This window comes from Benincasa hispida, chromosome 12, assembly GCF_027475165.1.
Source record: "Benincasa hispida cultivar pf3 chromosome 12, pf3_genome.v1.1, whole genome shotgun sequence".
NCBI classification, from domain to species: Eukaryota; Viridiplantae; Streptophyta; class Magnoliopsida; order Cucurbitales; family Cucurbitaceae; genus Benincasa; species Benincasa hispida.
In genome coordinates this window covers 57,874,023-57,893,245 of record NC_143489.1, presented here as the reverse complement: position 1 = coordinate 57,893,245, position 19,223 = coordinate 57,874,023, and the positions used below count along the sequence as shown (strand labels likewise).

At 33.2% G+C, this 19,223-nt stretch overlaps 1 protein-coding gene across 1 annotated transcript; it reads left to right on the top strand.

The window, feature by feature from the left end:
* Positions 1-1,770: 1,770 nt before the first annotated feature.
* Positions 1,771-2,863, top strand: LOC120067553 (cytochrome b-c1 complex subunit 7-2, mitochondrial-like). The gene is made up of 4 exons (XM_039019103.2): positions 1,771-1,880; positions 1,972-2,129; positions 2,450-2,497; positions 2,855-2,863. Exons 1-4 carry the CDS (start codon positions 1,772-1,774, stop codon positions 2,861-2,863), a joined length of 324 nt encoding a protein of 107 aa, XP_038875031.1. The 5' UTR covers position 1,771.
* Positions 2,864-19,223: the final 16,360 nt, after the last annotated feature.

The window sequence follows — 19,223 nt, the reverse complement described above, 5'->3', positions numbered from 1 at the left end:
TTAACAATGTTATAGACAATATTACAGTATTTCATAGAACAATTACTAGAAATAAATAAAAAAATATAAGAGATTAGTAACCCAATTCGGTAAATTCACCTACGTCTGGGAGGTAGTATGCCCAGGAAAGATAACTTCAATAAAATCAATGATAAGAAATTACAACATAGTACTTATCTATAATTGTTATATAATTACATTGACTCCTAAACAACTTAATCACTCAATTGTTCACCTAGGCTTCCCCTAGGGTTGAGACTCCCTCCCATGGTAACTACGCTTTCCTCTAAGTTATGGTATTAGTAAAGAATGTCTTAGGCTCCCCTAAGACTGAGACTCGCTCTCTACAAGACTCGAGCTCCCCTCCAGTCATAAAACTCCTCACTCGAACTGTATATTCCATTCTTAGAACAAAGTCTCTTTTGCTTGAATAGCTTTAACTCCCCCTAAGCTTGAGAATTCCTTCTCAAATGAATCACAATATGTATGCAATGAATGACTTGGAGTACATTTCTGAACAATGAAAATCTCTCTTCTTTCCATAATTATAATTTCAATTGCGACCGAACACACACAACAATAGAACACAATATTATTCTCAACAAAATCGGTCAACCTAGACGAAGGACTAGAATGTCATTTAAATATGCACAAGGGATATAGGATAAGCAACTCTAACTTCCAAAGCAGTCATACACAGAAAAGGAAAGAGATTGGCAAAAAATACTATTAAAAAGAAAATTCAGAAAATGAAAGTATTTTTGCATAATCAATATTTAAAAAAAAAAAAATCCTTTATGAGAAACAACCAATGCAAAGACATCTTAAATAACAACTGCAAGGTTATTGCCAACAAATAATCTCTAACATCATATTATTGAATGGAAGACTATTGATGACAATGATGATGACGATGATGATGAAAAATGATTATTAGAAGTGATAAATTCTAATCACTATTTAAAAAAAAAAGAATATCATGGATATATAAAATATAATTTATATAGTTGGATGCTACAAGAAATCTGGGCTTTGATGTCAGTTGGGAAAAACTAAAATGGATGTACAATGTCGGTTTCTTAAAAAAAAAAAAGTAGATCTTTAATGTCGGTTTAAAACCGACATTGTAGGTCTTTTTTTTGTTTCCCTCTCTCCCATTTTCATTTCCCACCTTCCCCAATTATCAATAAGAAAATAAAAAAAACTAATATATATATATTGTGTAAAAGAAAAAAAATTGACCCTCAAATTAAATCCCCAATCTTCTTCTTCTTTTCCGCCCAAGCCCTTCCCATGTTGCCTTCCTCAACTGCATGTTCGCTGGCCAAGACCCTTTCTCTGATCGCCTCACCGTCCATCGCTAGCGTCGCCAGTGAGCCTTCTCTCTCTCTCTCTCTCCCCTGTCGAACTCTCTCTCTAACCCACAGAAAAGTAGATCCATCACCTAAAGTTTCGATCTTTCTTTCTCTCTCTCACTCTCACCAATCTGCAACCCATACGCCAAATCTAGCCGTTGGAATCTGTCACTTCTTGCTAGAGTTTTTTGGGTAAGATTTTGGAAGTTTTTATGATTTTTCTTGTTGATTCTTGAATATCCCTTGCTTGTTTCTCTCGACAACGGATTTGACGGAAGAGCAGCTCCATCTTGTTGGATCTAATCGTTGTGCAGCTCATGTTCGTATATTGATTTTGTCCATGCCTGAAGTTCATGTTCGTTAACCAACCTTGTTCTGACGGAAAAATCAGAGAGTAAATTTTTACGGAGGAAGAAATGAGAGAGATCAAAATGGCATCCTTTTTGCAGTCCTTCATCGACCCAAAGAAGAACTGGTTTGCTCGTCAACACATGAAAGCGCTCACCCAACGCCTCCGTAATTATGGTAATTGAAACCCTAATCGTTTCTTTTTCTATGGCGTTGATTTCGAATTTTGTTCCGTGGAAATTGATTTTGGGTTGTATTACTATGTTAGGTCTTCGATACGACGATCTATATGATCCATATTATGATATTGATGTGAAAGAGGCTTTGAATCGACTCCCCAGGGAGGTTGTTGATGCGCGCAATCAATGTTTGAAGCGGACCATAGACCTTTCCATGAAGCATCAGTACCTTCCTGATGATCTTCAGGTTTTTTCCTACTATAGATGTCTATCTCTTCATTAGATCGGTTCGAGCCCAAACAGAAATGTGTTATATGTTTATCATAACCAAATAATCTTCAGCTTTATTTCTATATTCAACATGCTCTTAATATAATTATTGAGCGTGCAATATTCTCGAAATCTAGTGTTTTTTTATGGTTAAATTTCTATAACTTTTCATGGTCACTGGGAACTAACTCTTGACTGTATTGGAGTTTGTTGTTTTTCCCCAACTAAGCACAAGATGTTGAATTCTAAATAGTAGTTAGATGGTTATTAGTTTGAATTATTTTATTCTTTTGGCAGGCCATGCAAACACCATTCAGGAGCTATCTCCAGGATATGCTGGCATTTGTAAGTCTTTCCATTATTTCAGATCTCTTGCTTTATTATTTAAAGTGAAAAAAATTTGTGGTAAAAAAAAAGTGAAAAATGTCTAGCCGTGTTCATGGAAATGAGGCAGCTGCTCTATATCGTAGTGTCAGTCTACTCTATATCATAGTGTCGGTCATGGTTCTTAGAGTTTTGTATCTTATGACCTGTATTTGGGAGTTATTGATTTTGATATTATTTACCATCTGTTAGCCTAGATGGTACCTTGCTATGTACTTGCATTATAGTTGAATTGTTTATCTATTGTAGTTCTAATTTTATTGAATTCTCCTTCAAGGTTTCTCATTCCATCCTTTGTTGTCTTTTTCATGATTTCAGGTTTCATGATCTAGATAGATATTAGTGTTTGAGTAATATATGTATGAATCCTGGATATAGTACTAGCTTATCCTACTACTCCCATTATACGAAATATACATAATCCTACTACTCCCATTATTGGGTTCGTACGTAAATTATTTATTTTTTATATAGTACTAGATTTAATTTAATAAATGGACGTAAACTTATGTTGAATTTATTTTTTTTTCCTTTTTGTAGTTCAATACAAAAGATGCATATACGCAAGAAGAGATCGACGTAATTCAGACCCAATGGGCAAGTTTTGTTGGCCGATTTGTGTAAGTATGCAATTCTTGTTTTTTGTCTCAATAGAATGTAAATGCTAGCTTAGAATGAATGTAAATTTATCTAACCATGATCTTTGTGAATGGAATTAGTACTAATATGATATTTGTGAATGAGAGAAATGATGGCTTGGTGTAAGTATTCTATGAAAGTCTGGTTTTGGTATTGTGATTCTTGTTTGTGGATAAATTCATAGGTGGAAGACATGATCTGTTTATTATTGGAAGATTTATGTATAATATATTTTTTGTGTTCATGGGGTATTTGGTGTTAAGTAGTATTCATGGAATTAGTACTAATTGATATTTGTGAATAAGAGAAATGGTGGCTTTGGTATAAGCTGTATTCTATGAAAGTCTAGTTTTGGTATTGTTTTGCAAATTTTGGTGGATAAATTCATAGGTGAAAGACAAATATTGATGAGTATATGTAATGGATTGGAAATATTGATTCTTGTTTGTGGATAAATTCATAGGTGGAAGACAAATATTGATGGGCTCACCATGCAAATTTTTTTATACTTTTTAATATAAAACAATGACGAACATTTTCTGGCCCAACACGGGACATATAATGTCGTTTTTAACTTATTTGACCAAAAAATGGATTCGGTAACGGAATTTTAAAAAAAAAACGGACAGATTCGGGCTTCAATGTCGGTTAAGAATAAAAAAAAAAGGCTTTAATATCAGTTGCAACCAACAGACTTTAATCACTAAAGACCTTTAATGTTGGTTGCAACCGACATTGAAGGCTGTGTTATTGGTGTTATTAAAACCCTTTAAGGTTGGTTTAAAACCGACATTAAAGGGCTTTAATAATACTATCTTTAATGTCGGTTGCCAACCGACATTAAAGCCCTTTAATGTCGGCTTAAAACCGACATTAAAGCTCGAATTTCTTCTAGATCGATCAACCACCATAGTCCATAAAGCACATACATTTTCAAGTCGATTGTTCAATCTTCAATCCATAATTATCGAATTAAAAAAAGTAGTATCTTTCATTGATCTATCTCACATTAAATAAAATATAAAATGAATGTTAATTTATAGATTATAAAATAGAAAAATCGTATACTTTGAACTATACACATTTGCCCAATTTTATCACACATCTCAAATCTAGAGTTCATATAACAAGTTAGGAAGTTTGTATTGAGGGTATAGAGTTATAAGATTGAGTTGCTCTGATATATGTGCAAAATAGAGAAAGAGAAAAAGATGAAATATCTCGATATATATATACAAGTTGTTTAACACAACTTATGAAATTGGTGGATCATATAACCCCTAATTGTAGTAGTCCATCTATTAATTCCATGTGAATGGCTACCAAATCACAATGTATTGACTCCAATATATATGGCTAGTTATGGTGATGGGATTTTTTTTTATGAAAAATTGCAATATATATATATATATATATATATATATATATATATATATATATATATTTTTTGTAAAAACTGAAAGGAAAAAATATGACAACTGAGTTTTGAGGTTAGCATCTATTTGATCTTTTAAGTATGAAAAGATACATTTTAGTCCCTCAAGTTTACAACACGATCCTAAATGGTCCACGACTTAACTTTAACGTAACAAAATGTTGACTGTATTGTTATATATGTGACGTGGATCGAATGACCTATCTTTTTTATTTGATTACTTGCATAATACATTAAAAATTAAATAAAGTAAATTATTGATTAGAAGTTAAAATAGTTTAGATAATCTTTCATGCTTTAATATCAACAAATCGTCCAAAGGCTTCATTTCTATAGGAAGGACGTCAAAATTTTAGAGTTTCAATTATTAGCATAAATACTCTATATCTATATTGAACAGATAAACCCTAGAATCATTCATGTCAAATTGTCAAGAATATATACATACTGGATTCCATTAAAATATTTATGATGACTCTAAAGTGGCGGCTATTATCTTCCTCAACCAAAGCTTCAAATGCCCTAAGTGGGATCTCTCTCTAGATGGAATTCAAGAAAGACTGAGTGCTTATTGCTTTGGTATGTTGGGGACCATAGCCTAAGGTCTCTTTATATACTAGTTCAATTAGGGTTTCTATTAAACCCTAATTAACTAGGAATGAGCTTCTACCCATTAAGTCTATACTCAATAAGGAATCTAGGGCCTTAATTAATTAGATCACATAATAGGACCCAATCTAATAAAATAACCCAATGTGATAAATTATTAATCCACGTACATAGCCCATACTTTAATTAAACATATTATTATTTAAATATGTCTAACAATCTCCCACTTGGGCTATGTCTATATACCTAATATAATTAAATCACATAAACCTTAAGCGCGCATAAACAAGTTATTTCAATAATAGAGTTTCCTTTTGGTTCAATCTGGTCCATCTCCTGTATTAGCACGGAATCAAGGCGGCTTTCGTCACTACCCTTGTAACTAAACCTTCCTTTATCACCAATTCTAATACATTCAATGACATAGATCAAGTATGGATGGATAGCATAGAAATTACATGCAAAGTGATCTAGATCATGCCTGTTTCCAACTGGTCCAAATTCCTTAATGAGATCATTCTAAAAAACTTTATGCTAAACTGCATGCATGATAAACAAGTTCAGATAATAAAACATAAACCATCAAATTTATTCTATATAGGAAATAAACAAAATAAGGTCAAAGAATATCCTCAATAACAAACTCCCACTAAACCATGGAATCAGAAAAGTGACTAACACCTATGTGAGCAACATGCTCATGAAAAACTTTAGGTGGTAAACCTTTAGTCAATGGATCTACCACCATAGAGTTTGTTCCTATGTGTTCTATCGAAATTTGACCATTCTGAACTCTTTCTTTAATAACCAGAAACTTCACGTTTACATGCTTTGACTTTGTATTGCTTCTGTTGTTGTTGGAATACATCACAACCGACTTATTGTCACAAAATAATTTTAGTGGTCTTTCTATGCCAACCACTATCCACAACCCAGTGACAAAATTTTGCAACCATATTCCATGATTGGATGCCTCATACCATGCTATAAACTTCGCAGCCATGGTAGAAAAAGCTATAAGTGTTTGTTTAACACTTTTCCAGGATACAGCTCCTTCAGCCAACACGAAGATATAGTTTGAAGTGGATCGCAAAGTGTCTTGACATCCAGCATAATCAGAATCAGAATACCCAATGATCTCCAAAACTTCTGATCTCTGATAAGTGAGCATATAATCTTTTGTTCTCTGTAAATACCTCATAACCCGTTTGGCTGTTTTCCAATGATCCATCCCCGGGTTACTCAAATATTTGCCTAACACTCCAACTATAAACGCAATATCTGGACGCGTACATACTTGAGCATACATTAGACTTCCAATGGTCGATGCATAGGGAACCTTTTACATCTCCTTAGTCTCGAGTGTGGTCTTGGGGCATTGACCTAAATGAAATTTATCACCTTTAGCGATCAGGGTATCTCCTGGCACACAATCTTTCATGCCAAATCTACTCAAGATCTTTTCAATGTAGTTCTTTTGTGACAATCTCAAAATACCTTGAGAACGATCTCGCAGTATTTTCCTCGATCATTCTACGAACCTGGTAGCTATCACTTTCAATTCCTAATACAAAAGAAGCATCACCAAGATCCTTCATCTCAAAATTTCTTTTGAGAATCTCTTAGTGTCATGCAATAAACCTACATCATTACTAGCTATGAGTATGTCATCGACATATAACACCAGAAAGATTGATTTACTCCCACTGAACTTGTGATATACACAATCTTCCACAATGTTCACCTCAAAACCAAATGAGGTTATCACTTTATGGAATTTGTGATACCATTGACGAGAGGCTTGCTTGAGACCGTAGATGAACTTCTTTAATTTGCACACCCTAGACTTTGAATTACCAGAGACAAAGTTTTCTGGTTGCACCATATAAATCGTGTCATCAATGTTCCCATTGAGAAACGTGGTTTTTATATCCATCTGGTGTAGCTCTAAATCAAAGTGAGCTACTAGTGCCATGATTACCCTAAAAGAATCTTTCGATGAAACCGGAGAGAAAGTCTCTTTGTAATCAATGCCTTCCTTTTGAGTAAAACCCTTTGCAACAAGACGAGCCTTATATCTTTCGATATTGCCATGTGAATCTCTTTTGGTTTTAAATATTCATTTACAACCTATGGGTTTCACTTCTGATGGCAGTTCGACAAGTTCTCAAACGTCATTGTCTTTCATGGATTTTATTTCCTCTTCCATGGCACTTATCCACTTTTGAGAGTTAGAACTTTGTAAAGCTTGTTGGAAATTGATTAGATCATCTTCCATTACGCCTACATCATCCTGATATTCTTGAAGAAACACAATATAATTATCTGGAATTGCACTTTTTCTCTCTCTAGTAGATCTTCTTAATGGCACTACTTGAGGTTGTTGAGTTTGAACTTCAGGTTCAACAACGGGGACTTCAATGTTGTCTTGTTCTATAATTGGTTCAACAATGAAGTCAGGAATTGAAGCCTGAACATCATTTATAATCACATGAGGAAAAGAAACCAATTCCTCTTCAAAGACAACTTTCCTTATATTATCTTCCCCCCCAAACTCAACATCCTCAAGGAATCTAGCATTTCCTGTCTCAAACAATGATCTAGAAGTGGGATCACAAAACTTGAAACCCCGAGAGTGCTCAGAATACCCAACAAAATAGCAGTTTATAGTTCTTGAGTCCAATTTTCTTTCATTAGGCCTATAAGGCCTCGCCTCAGCTGGACAACCCCAGATGTGAAGATGCCTAATACTAGGCTTCTTTCCTGTCCATTGCTCATAACGGGTTTTAACTACTACTTTACTAGGTACCCCATTAAGGATATATGTTGCAGTCTTTAGTGCCTCACCCCAGAGGGATTCTGGTAGAGAAGAGTGACTAATCATACTTCTTACCATATCCTTAAGTGTTCTATTTCGCCTCTCCGTTACACCATTCATGCTGGGTTTGCCCGGCATGGTGTATTGCGGGACAATTCCGCATTCCTTTAGGTATTTGGCAAAGGGCCCTGGACATTGTTCACCTTATCCATCATATCTACCGTAATATTCACCACCACGATCAGATTTGACAGCCTTAATTTTTTTTCCAAGTTGAAGTTCGACTTCAGCTTTGAAAGACTTGAAAACGTCCAAGGATTTAGACTTCTCATGAATTAAATATAGGTACCCATATCTTGAATAGTCGTCTATGAACGTAATAAAATATTGTTGTCCATTCTAAAAGGCCGTAGGGAATGGACCACAAATGTCTGTATGTATTAGTTCTAAGATGTCTGAGCATCTGTTGGCACCTAATTTTCTTATGTTTGTCTGTTTTCTCTTAATACATTCCACACAAACATTGAAGTTACTTAAATCAAGGGAATCAAGAATTTCATCTGACACAAGTCTCTGAATTCTCTGTTTAGAGATGTGACCTAAACGCTTGTGCCATAACATAACGGAATTCTCATTTAATTTACGCTTTGTACCACATGAATTAGATAATAGGATCTTGTTAAATGAAGCAAAAGAATCAAGCATATATAGATTATCAATTAAAGAACCGGTACCAATAAGCTTAGAATCTTGAAAAAGACTAACTTTATTATTTCCAAAAGAACAAGAAAAATCAAATTTGTCCAAACTGGAAATAGAAACTAAATTCCGTCTAAATGACGGTACAACAAAAGTCTCATTCAGATCCAAATAACAACTAGTTTTTAAAAGTAGTCTAAAATTTCCAATAGCTTCAACTGGAACTGCTTTGCCATCGCTCACATAGATGAATCTTTCAGCATCACTTGGCGACCGGCTTCACAGGCAACCCTGCATTGATATACTTATGTGAGTAGTAGCACCAGAATCTACCCATCAAGTATCTGTAGATACAGAAGCTAAATTAACTACAGAACAAACCAAAGTAAGAAGTTTACCCTTCTTTACACGCCACTTGGCGTATTTGGGAAAATCTTTCTTGAAGTGACCTTTCCTTTTGCAGGAAAACCAAGGATTTTCAGTAGCTTGTTTCTTGTTTTTATTCTGCTGAGATATCCCTTCTGCGGCATCCACAATTTTCCTTTTCTTCTTATCACAAGAGCATGTTGCCAAATGAGTACTTTCTGTCCTTTCTCTCTTAATCCTATCTTCTTCTTGCACACATTGTTAGATAAGCTCATTAATACTTCATTTATCCTTCTGAGTATTATAGCTTATCTTAAACTGAGCGAATTGTGCAGGAAGAGAGATAAATACTAAATGCACAAGTAAATTTTCATTATCTCGATATCAAGTGCCTTTAATTTACCTGCAAGTTGGACATTTTCATAATGTACTCCCTTATGTTTCCATTGCCCTTATACCTCATAGAAGTTAAAGAAGTCAAAAGACTACTTGCTTCCCCTTTCTCATTTTTAGCAAAATATTTCTCAATTTGAGCAAGAAATTTATTGGCATTTTCACTTTCTGTAATAGAGCCCTGAAAAGACTTCGGAATGGAGTGCCTAATGATCATCAGACACATGCGATTTGACTGTTCCCACTTCTCTATATTAGCCGTATTTGGCTGTTTCTCAATAGAAGTAGGTTTATCGGTACTTAGTGCAAGGTCCAAATCCATACATCCGAGAAGTATCTCTAAGATTTCCTTCCAAACCTTGAAGTTCGATCCATTCAACTTAGGGATTGGACTCAGATTTCCAGATATTTGAGTAAGACCAATTGAAACAATAAACAACAAAACATATGCTCACAATTAAAATATAACAAAATAATTTCACATATGTGGTGGGCCCCTTTAACAAGATACCTAACACAACATTGATGTCCAGCCTTTGGGCAAAAACACCAACTATAAATGGTACTCTCAACGTAGTAATCAAAGTACTAACAATTAACTCTGTCAAAAAATAGCCTTTCTTTGGACCAACTATTTTTTACATGAGCAATCCTTATAATTGTCACATACTCATTACCACATGCATACCCATAATTTGGCCAAATAATTATCTTCCTTTGGACCGATAATTATCCGCATAAATTCATGAATATGCACATCTTATATTTTAGAATTAAATTAATCTAGATAACAGAGGCTACTTTGGTAACATATTATTTTGACCAATTCAATCTAAAATATAAGACATAGTAATATAATAATATTATTGTACAGAAATAAAGGAGGAAGAACACCAAATAATCTTTACCAATATTCACTTAATAATTGCATACATATAATACAACTAAAGCAACATAAACATGTGAATATCATCAAATATCATCAATAAAATTTAAATTTAAATTCACCAAAATATCAATCAAATTTAAATTTAAATTTACCACATTATCAATCATATTTAAATTTAAACCATAGCATGATCAATTAGTCTTGAATCCACAACATGATTATTCAAATCTTGACTTAAATCACTAGTAAAACTTTAGATTCAAATTCACAAACGTTATTGATTTAAAAGCTATATATAAATTCACCAATTATCAATAATCAAGATCAAGAATCACTGGCAAAATCAAATAAGCAATATTAGCACAATTTCAATTGGCAATTGACCGATTTGATTCTCCAATCGACGTCTAATTTCTTAGCTTGCTAACCATCAGCGTTGAAGTCTTGCTTCTGCCACCATTGAAAGAAACAGATTCCATTGAAAGAAATGGATTCCGTTGAAATAAACTTGCTGCCATGGAAAAAAAAAAAAGAATTGGCAATTGCCAACGATACAACAATATGCACAATCTGTGCATTTTTTTTTAAATTCTTTTAATCACAATATGTGTTCATGCTTACTATTAATCACAACAAATTACTAAAAGAACAAAAAAAAAGGGGACAAAATCTAAACAATTAGTAAGATGATTCAATTTGTGGGCTTCGCTTTTAGGTGGTGTTCATGCCACAACAAGAATAATCTTTAAATTCTTTAACCAAAACAAAAATTGAATCACAATACCAATGAAAAACAAATAAACCAACAATCCAACATGAAATTCGTGTGCTCTGATACCACTTGTTAGCATAAATACTCTATATCTATATTGAATAGATAAACCATAGAATCATTCATGTCAAATTGTCAAGAATATATACCTACCGGATTCCATTGAAAGATTTATGATGACTAAGTGGCAGTTATTATCTTCCTCAACCAAAGCTCCAAATATCCTAAGTGAGATCTCTCTAGATGAGATTCAAGAAAGACTGCTTTGGTATGTTGGGACGATAGCCTAGTTCAAGTAGGGTTCTCATTAAACCCTAATTAACTAGGAATGGGCTTCTACCCATTAAGTCCATACTCAATAAGGAATTTAGGGCCTTAATTAATTAGATCACATAGTAGGGTCCAATCTAATAAAATAACAAATTATTAATCCACATACATAACTCATACTTTAATTAAATATATTGTTATTTAAATATGTCTAACATCAATATGATAGATAGATGGGTTTTTATGAAATTTCAAGCTAGTTAAGTTAGATTGACATCATATTTTCAATGTATGGAGGATGAATCTCCCGTGAGGACATAAAAGAACAGAGAAAAGAAGATGGTTTTTTATTTATAATAAAACTTCGTGAAAGATTCACTATTTATCAATTAAAAAAAACAACAGTCCAGATTTGGACTTTTGAAGTTTGGGTTTTGGTAAGTAATTTGTAGCAAATAATAAAATAATGACATTTTCAGAAAAGCCTATAAAAAAACTAGTTGAAAAGATATGAAAATAAAAAAGACTTATCAACTCTGCTTAACAGATTGGGAAGAAATGAAATGGGAAACAATGAAGGGGAATTGGAGCCTACGATAGGTTTTAGGGTTTGGTTTTGAAAAATGACAAAACTGACAAATAATAAGATTTAAGGCAACTCACGTGACATGCACATGATCACAAATTTTTAAATTCATGTTTTACCCTTGTCTAATTCGTAGTATTTATCATTGATGAAACTACAAATACATAGTAATGATAGAATCATAAACAATGACGAGGTTCTGTAAGGGTAATTGTTGATTTCTTATTTCTTCACTTTTCCTCGATTCGAAAAACTAAAAATAACTATCCTTATGATTTTCCTTATGTAGTTAACATTTCAATGCAAATTTTATTATTAATTTAGATTCTATTTAACCACTTTTCGAATAATCTCAATTGAATTAAATATATAGATTTTTCTACTAAATTTCGATTTTAAATTTCAATATATTATCAAATTTATTTTTTAAACTTATTCAAATGTTTGAATTGTTTTTCGTTATTTTATACATATTCTTAATAAATTAACTGGATATTTTTCCTTAACTTTTAAGATTTAAATTGTTTTGCATTTGTTATTAGAATCAATGATACATATTTCATATTTAGTCATTATTTTAGTTGACATTTTGATAACACTTAACTTGCCCTTAGTTGGTTCGTATGTCCGGAATATTAAATACAGTGTAAGTGTAGAGTTTTATTAATAACCAAGAAATAAATACAGTGTAAGTGGGGAGCTTGATTAATAATCAGGATATAAATACAATATAATTAGAGAGCTTGATTAATAACCAAACTAATCATATTATAATCTAACAGATCCAATTTCAAAACTAAAAATGAGCATCATTCCATAATTTTTGCCCTCTTTTGAAATTTGAATTTATTTTTAATATTCAAATTAGATTTTGATAACTACCTCATGAATTGATTTAAAACAAACCAATCTCTTCCTTATTTTTCTCCCCTTAATTCAATTAGCTATTTGTTTTTATTTGATTTAACAACTTTTCGAAAATATTCATAATTAATCAATTTTTAATTTGTTTAACACAATTTTTATTTTTATTTGTAATATATCTTTAGATTTTATATTATTTTATTCGTTTTTTTATTATGTTAAATTCAGACTAGATTTTTTTTTATCATGATTAGGATTTACTTAATATTTTATACATATTATCATCTACAAACGGTATATGTCATTTAAATTTTATCATTTCTTGTATTTTTTTAATCACCTCTTATCCATTATCATCTTATTATATTATTATACCATTAATTTTTCTTTTTGACAAACAAATAAATATTCACTTTTGCAATCTTGTTGTCTTTGCTATGCCTCTACAATTTGTAGGTTTTGTGGTTGATGAAGTTATAAATACAGTGTAATTGTTAAAGTTTAAATGAAAATGAAATTATGAATATAGCGTAATTGTAAATAAACAAACTCCCTTCCTGATTTTTCTCCCCCCAATTATATTTGAATATATATTTTATTATCAAATTAGATTTACTATGTTCTATAAATGTTTGGTATGTTAGACTCTATCATGTTAATAAGAATTTAATTAGTAACATGATTAGGCTGAAAATGATACCTAAGTTATCCATGAATGAATTTGATAAATGAGTATTGTAGTCAGATTAAAATTATTAAAACTCCGCATAAATTATTTAATTCATTTTGATTTATGTGAATTTGATGATATCTTGACTAGGAATAGTAAAAGATATTTTATTACTTTTATTGATGACTGCTCTGATTTTACTTTTGTATATTTATTGAAAAATAAAAGTGATGCTTTTGATGTCTTCAAATTATTTGTTTCTAAAGTAGAGAATCAGTTTAATAAAAAGATTAAAAATACTTGGTAGTGATAGGAGAACTGAGTACGACTCGGACAGTTATCGGACCGAGAATCGATGTCATTAATTCGACTCCAAACCGAAGCAAAAGAAATTTATAAAATACTGAACTACTCCTATTACTACAAAGATAATAATAGTGGTAAGTCCGAGTCGATCCAAAGAGAAGCGCAATTGGTTTCGTTAAGTTAATTTTCTAACCAGAACAATAAATTGAGGGTTATGATGTGGAAAAGATAGATGTGTGAAATTGAAATAAAAGGGTAAATGTAATCTAGAATAGGAGTCTATCTAATTTTTAGAGCAAGAGAGAGTTCCTATGCAATTTCTTTCATTAGGCATCAATTAATTATACTGAATCTGTCAACCCCTCTACCTATTAGAAAATCTAACAACCATATTAGCCAATTTTGATAAAAATTCAAACTAGCCCTAATTCAGTTTAAAATTTTTCATTCTCAACGGTATACAAGTTAAAACTGAAAAAGCATTAAGAAAATGTTCAATTATTGAGACATACTACAAGTCGGAAAGCCATATCTTGTAGCATGATTTATTTGGAATAGAGGCATGATTTATTTGGAAAAGATTATATTAAGGCATACATGAGTTTGGCCAAAAAAAGTCTAGACCCTAAACATGCGATCCTAATACGTGCAACTAAATCAATCAATATTGTACAGGCTATGGCGATTTCCTAAACAAGAATTACAACAAATTAATTTGTCAGAAGAATTCATCGAAAATCTATTAATATTAAAATGAATCCATCCAAAGAATTCACAAGAGTACAGTTAAATTAATTAGAAAACCTTCAAGAAATTAACATAAGACTCTTGCTCAAAAGAATTAGATAGAGATTACCTCTCAATTCATAGACAAATCAAGAATGAACCTTCAATCCATCGATTACAACCCAAAATAAAATAAAAACTAATCTAAAGATATTAAAAATTGAAGGAAAAGGAAGAAGAATGAAGATTAACTTCGGCCTCCATCGATTTGGCCTCCAAAATTTGGCATATTTGACCTAGGGCCAAAGAGAGGTATTTATAGGAATCCATCGTAGCGTTGCAACGCTCACTCGCGCGTGCCCCCCTGCTCTTCTGTCAAATGTCGTAGCGTTGCAATGCTCTAGAGAGGCATTACAACCTAAGCGTTCTGTCCACAAGCGTTGGGTTGAAGCGTTGCGCGGCATTGTAATGCTTACGTTGGTGAAAATCTGGAGCGTTGTGACGCTGTAGGGAGTGTTGCAACGCTGTACCCATTGCTAGAAACTCGATGCTCGACAACTCGATACTCGATCCTCGTTCACTTTGTAGCGTTTTCTTGATTACACGACAACCTCTTACTCGATGGCTGCCTCAAACTGTTGGGAATGTCCTAGAACTCGCAGTTCGTGTTAAACATTATATTTTATCAATAACAATGACATGTTGATTTTGTATCTTATTATGAAAATCCAATATATGCATCATTGGCTATAGTCTGAATGCTGTAACTTTATGTAGTGACATAAATAAGATCAAGTTGACAGTATATAGCCTAAATGGTCTAATAAGTATATGGATGAAATTGGATATCTCATCCTGGTAATACTATTGGATGCGGCCCACTCTGTAGTTGTTACAAGAAGTTGTAAAGTGCCACAAACGATGTGATCCACAAATCGTTCATGTTGTGACATGAGAGTGGGGGCATCCTATGCAATCAATTTGCATATAGACTGGACCATGAAAATAGTCACTTTTCTTTATAACGACCGTTTACTGTTAAAATTGACTATTTTATTTATTATACAACCTAGGTTAACTCGATCTTAATCTTGAGCTATCTATGAACTCCTATTTGTTCGGGATTATCCTTTGATCTGCAAACGGTGAGAGTAATCCAACAGCACTGCTCAATAAGCTTACCATTTTGGGGATAAGACTAGATGAATAGCTGGGGACATAGCCTTGCAACATGGAATTCACTCCTACCCTATTTAGGGTTAGCAGATAGGTTGTTCTCTTAAATACTGACTCCAGGTCTTGAAAAATCGGGGCCCCGCCTTCTCATGATAGAGAAAGGATTTGATTCATAGAGATTATGAATCAGAATTGTTCATTAGAGATTTGGTAGGAACTTAAGGAACAAGATGTGGGGGTATAACGGTATTTTCGACCTAGCTGTGATTACAAACAACCTGTGAAGGATCGACTTACTGATTATGGTTATTAAGTGGACATAATATATCTACAGTGAGGGGAGTTCAACTATGGGCTATAGTGGAGTGTCCCATTAGTTAACGAATAGGGGTTGGATCGGACTAATGAGTTTAACCGATTAATCTCGAATCGTTGGAGCCTATGATCTGTAGGTCCACGAGGTCCCCCTACTAGCTCGTAAATGGATAAGCTTTAGGGTAGCTTGAGAGATTAATTTGAAACGTTTAAATTAAACGGAACAAGAGAATAAATATTTAAATATGATTTAAATATATAAAGATGATTATTGTGCAAAAATTAATTTAATATTTGATATTAAATTAATTGTTTTTTAAAATAATTTATGGATTTAATTTAAGAAAATCAAATTTTGAATTAAAATAATTTAATATCATTTTTGGTTTTAAAAAGAAAATGAAAAATCGTTTGCATGTTGCACAAAAATGAAAAATGGGTATTTTCCATTACCATCATCTTTATGTTCACACAAAATGCATTATCTTCTTGACTTTGATTCTCGAAGCATGAGTTGCAAGCCATGCACTCCATCTCTTTGCATGTTCATCTATTATATATTAAGAAGAGTTGAGTTATTGAAGAAGAGGATAATCAAAAGAATTTTGAGAGATTTTTTTCTGAAGTAGAAGTTGTCTTCTTCAGTTGTGTTGCTGTGAGTTTCTCTGGTTTTTTCACATCTTCAAACTATTCTTGAGTCCCACAACTCTGTCTAAAGCTCCAAGAGCATAGTAGAGAAGGCTTTGAGGTGGTTCACGTTAATAACAAGTGAAGACAGCAGCTAAACAGGCGTTTTCTTGGAGAGTTCATCAAAGGTATGTTCATAAAACCCACTTTTTGAGAAGAGCATGCTTTATTTTTTTGCTAAAATTAGTGAATTAGAAAGCTTATGGATCCTTGATACTTTTGTTGCATATTGTTTTACTCTATCAATTGGTATCAGAGCATCTTTTAAGCTTTCAATTCGGTCTAATTTTGGCAAGGTGAGTGTTTTTTCATGAGATATAGGAAACTGATGTACTGCTATGGTTTTCTCTATTTTGGCATTTTAATTCTCTTTAATTTCTCAATTAAATTTGTAATTGGCTCTTGTTTGATGAGCATTTATGTGTTAGGAAGAGTCTATAATTTATTTGGAGTCATTAGATTTGAAATTAAGATGTAATTGAAGAAACAAGCAAAGGAGGTCGAGCTGCTGTTCGAGATTTTTTAGTTTCAACTTAAAACTATTGCTGAGGTCCAGTTGCTAAACGATCGTTTAGCTCCAAATGTTACACGATGAGAGGAAAAGCTAGACGATCGTTTAGTAATATGTACTGGTTATTGTGATGTTAAACACTAAACGATCGTGTACCTGCGGGAGCTAAGCGATGCACTCATTTGCTATACGATAGCATTACACGATCGTTTAGTTTTTGTCATGGGAACTAGACGATTCGTTGATTTTGCTAAACGATGGCGCTATACGATCGTTCAGCAACGATGCACGCTAAACGATGCAATAAAATGCTACGTGATAGCACTGAGCGCTCGTTTGGTTGCAGAGCTAAGCGATCGTGTAGATAAATGCTATGCGACGCGATGATGTTCTATACGATGAAGCTATGCGATCGTTTAGCTGTGGGCAGATACTAAACGACGACTTGAATGCGCTAGGCGATGGTGTTATGCGATCGCTTAGTACTATGCGATAGAGCCAAGCGATTGCACTGCGATGGAACTAAACTATCGTCTAGTCCTATGCAATAGAGTTAAACGATCGTTCAGGTTTCAGGAAACACTATACAATTGTGTACTTCCTCACAACCCCAGGCGATGACACTAGACGATTACATCCAGGTGTTACACAATCGGCCTTAGCAGCATATTGAGGTTAGACCAAGAGCAACCGGTTCGACTGGTTTACTCAAGGTTCAATCTGGTTCAACCTCAAATGGTTGTGGTTGGTCTAGTTCAAACTTTGTTGGTCTGGTTCAGAATTTGTTGGTCCGGTTCAGACTCGTCCAGCCCAGTTCAAGTTGTTTTGGGTTCAGTTTGGAGTGGTTCAGTGGTTCAAAGACAGTTTTGAAGCTGTTTATAATAGTTAGCTTTCTGTTTTCTTATTTATGCCAAAACGAAAACCATAACAGTTAGTATTTAATTGTTTATGAATGAGATGTATGTGATAATTAAATAAATTCATGTATGTGCATAGAGTATGCCATGTAGATTTAAAACCCCACCGTAGGAAGCATGTTACATGCATTAACAGTGTGCTATAATAGTTATAATATATAGTATGCATGTTAGGGTTATGTTTAATATAATAGTTATATTAGATACATTTGTTGAATGTTGTGGTTGTTTAAGCATGTTTAAATTTTGTAAGTTATTATAAAATTGGTTAAGACGTTTAAAATCTATAACAAAGAACAGTTGCATGCTCACTTAGGTTAGCAACTAATTTTAATCATTAAAATAGATTGTTGCCTTATAAAATATGGTTACAAACTCATATCGGTTCAAACCTGTCTAAGGCTGGGGGTACTTAAGTTGACGGTTTACGGAACACCTTCAACCTGGGGATTATGACCGAACAATTAGTTGCTAACTAATTTTATGAGCTTGAGTGAGCGATGTGAGGTAATAAAATGGTTTATCACCTAGACATTGTAGGTTAAATCCAATTATAAGAGTTATATTTGGATAAACCACTTAGACTTAGGTTGTATGAAATTAGTCGTCATGCATAAGTAAATTACCCAAAACATTTAGAACACTTCAGTGAGAGATTAACAATATATTTGATATATAGTTATTAGTTCTCACGTCCTCAAGAGTTCACACCGTGAGATCCATGTTCGGCTTCTTATCGATTTTACCTTGATTGCTCCATACGGAAAGTGTTTGCATGGGTCAATAACAAGGTGAATGAGGGAAGTGGTTCATAGTAAGTGGGTGAAGGAAATGTGTCAACATTGTCCTACGGTCTCCTCCATTAGTTTGGACCGTGAGATTCTTATGTTGCGCCTGCTGTCGTTTTTATGCGGCACTAGCTAGTCGTTAACCACGACGATCCCTACGAAAGATTGTAACATAGGATTCGGAACAACCCAAGCTTCAATAAAATGAATAGGGTCTTATAATTCCGTTTTGGATATTGTCTTCTCTCTCG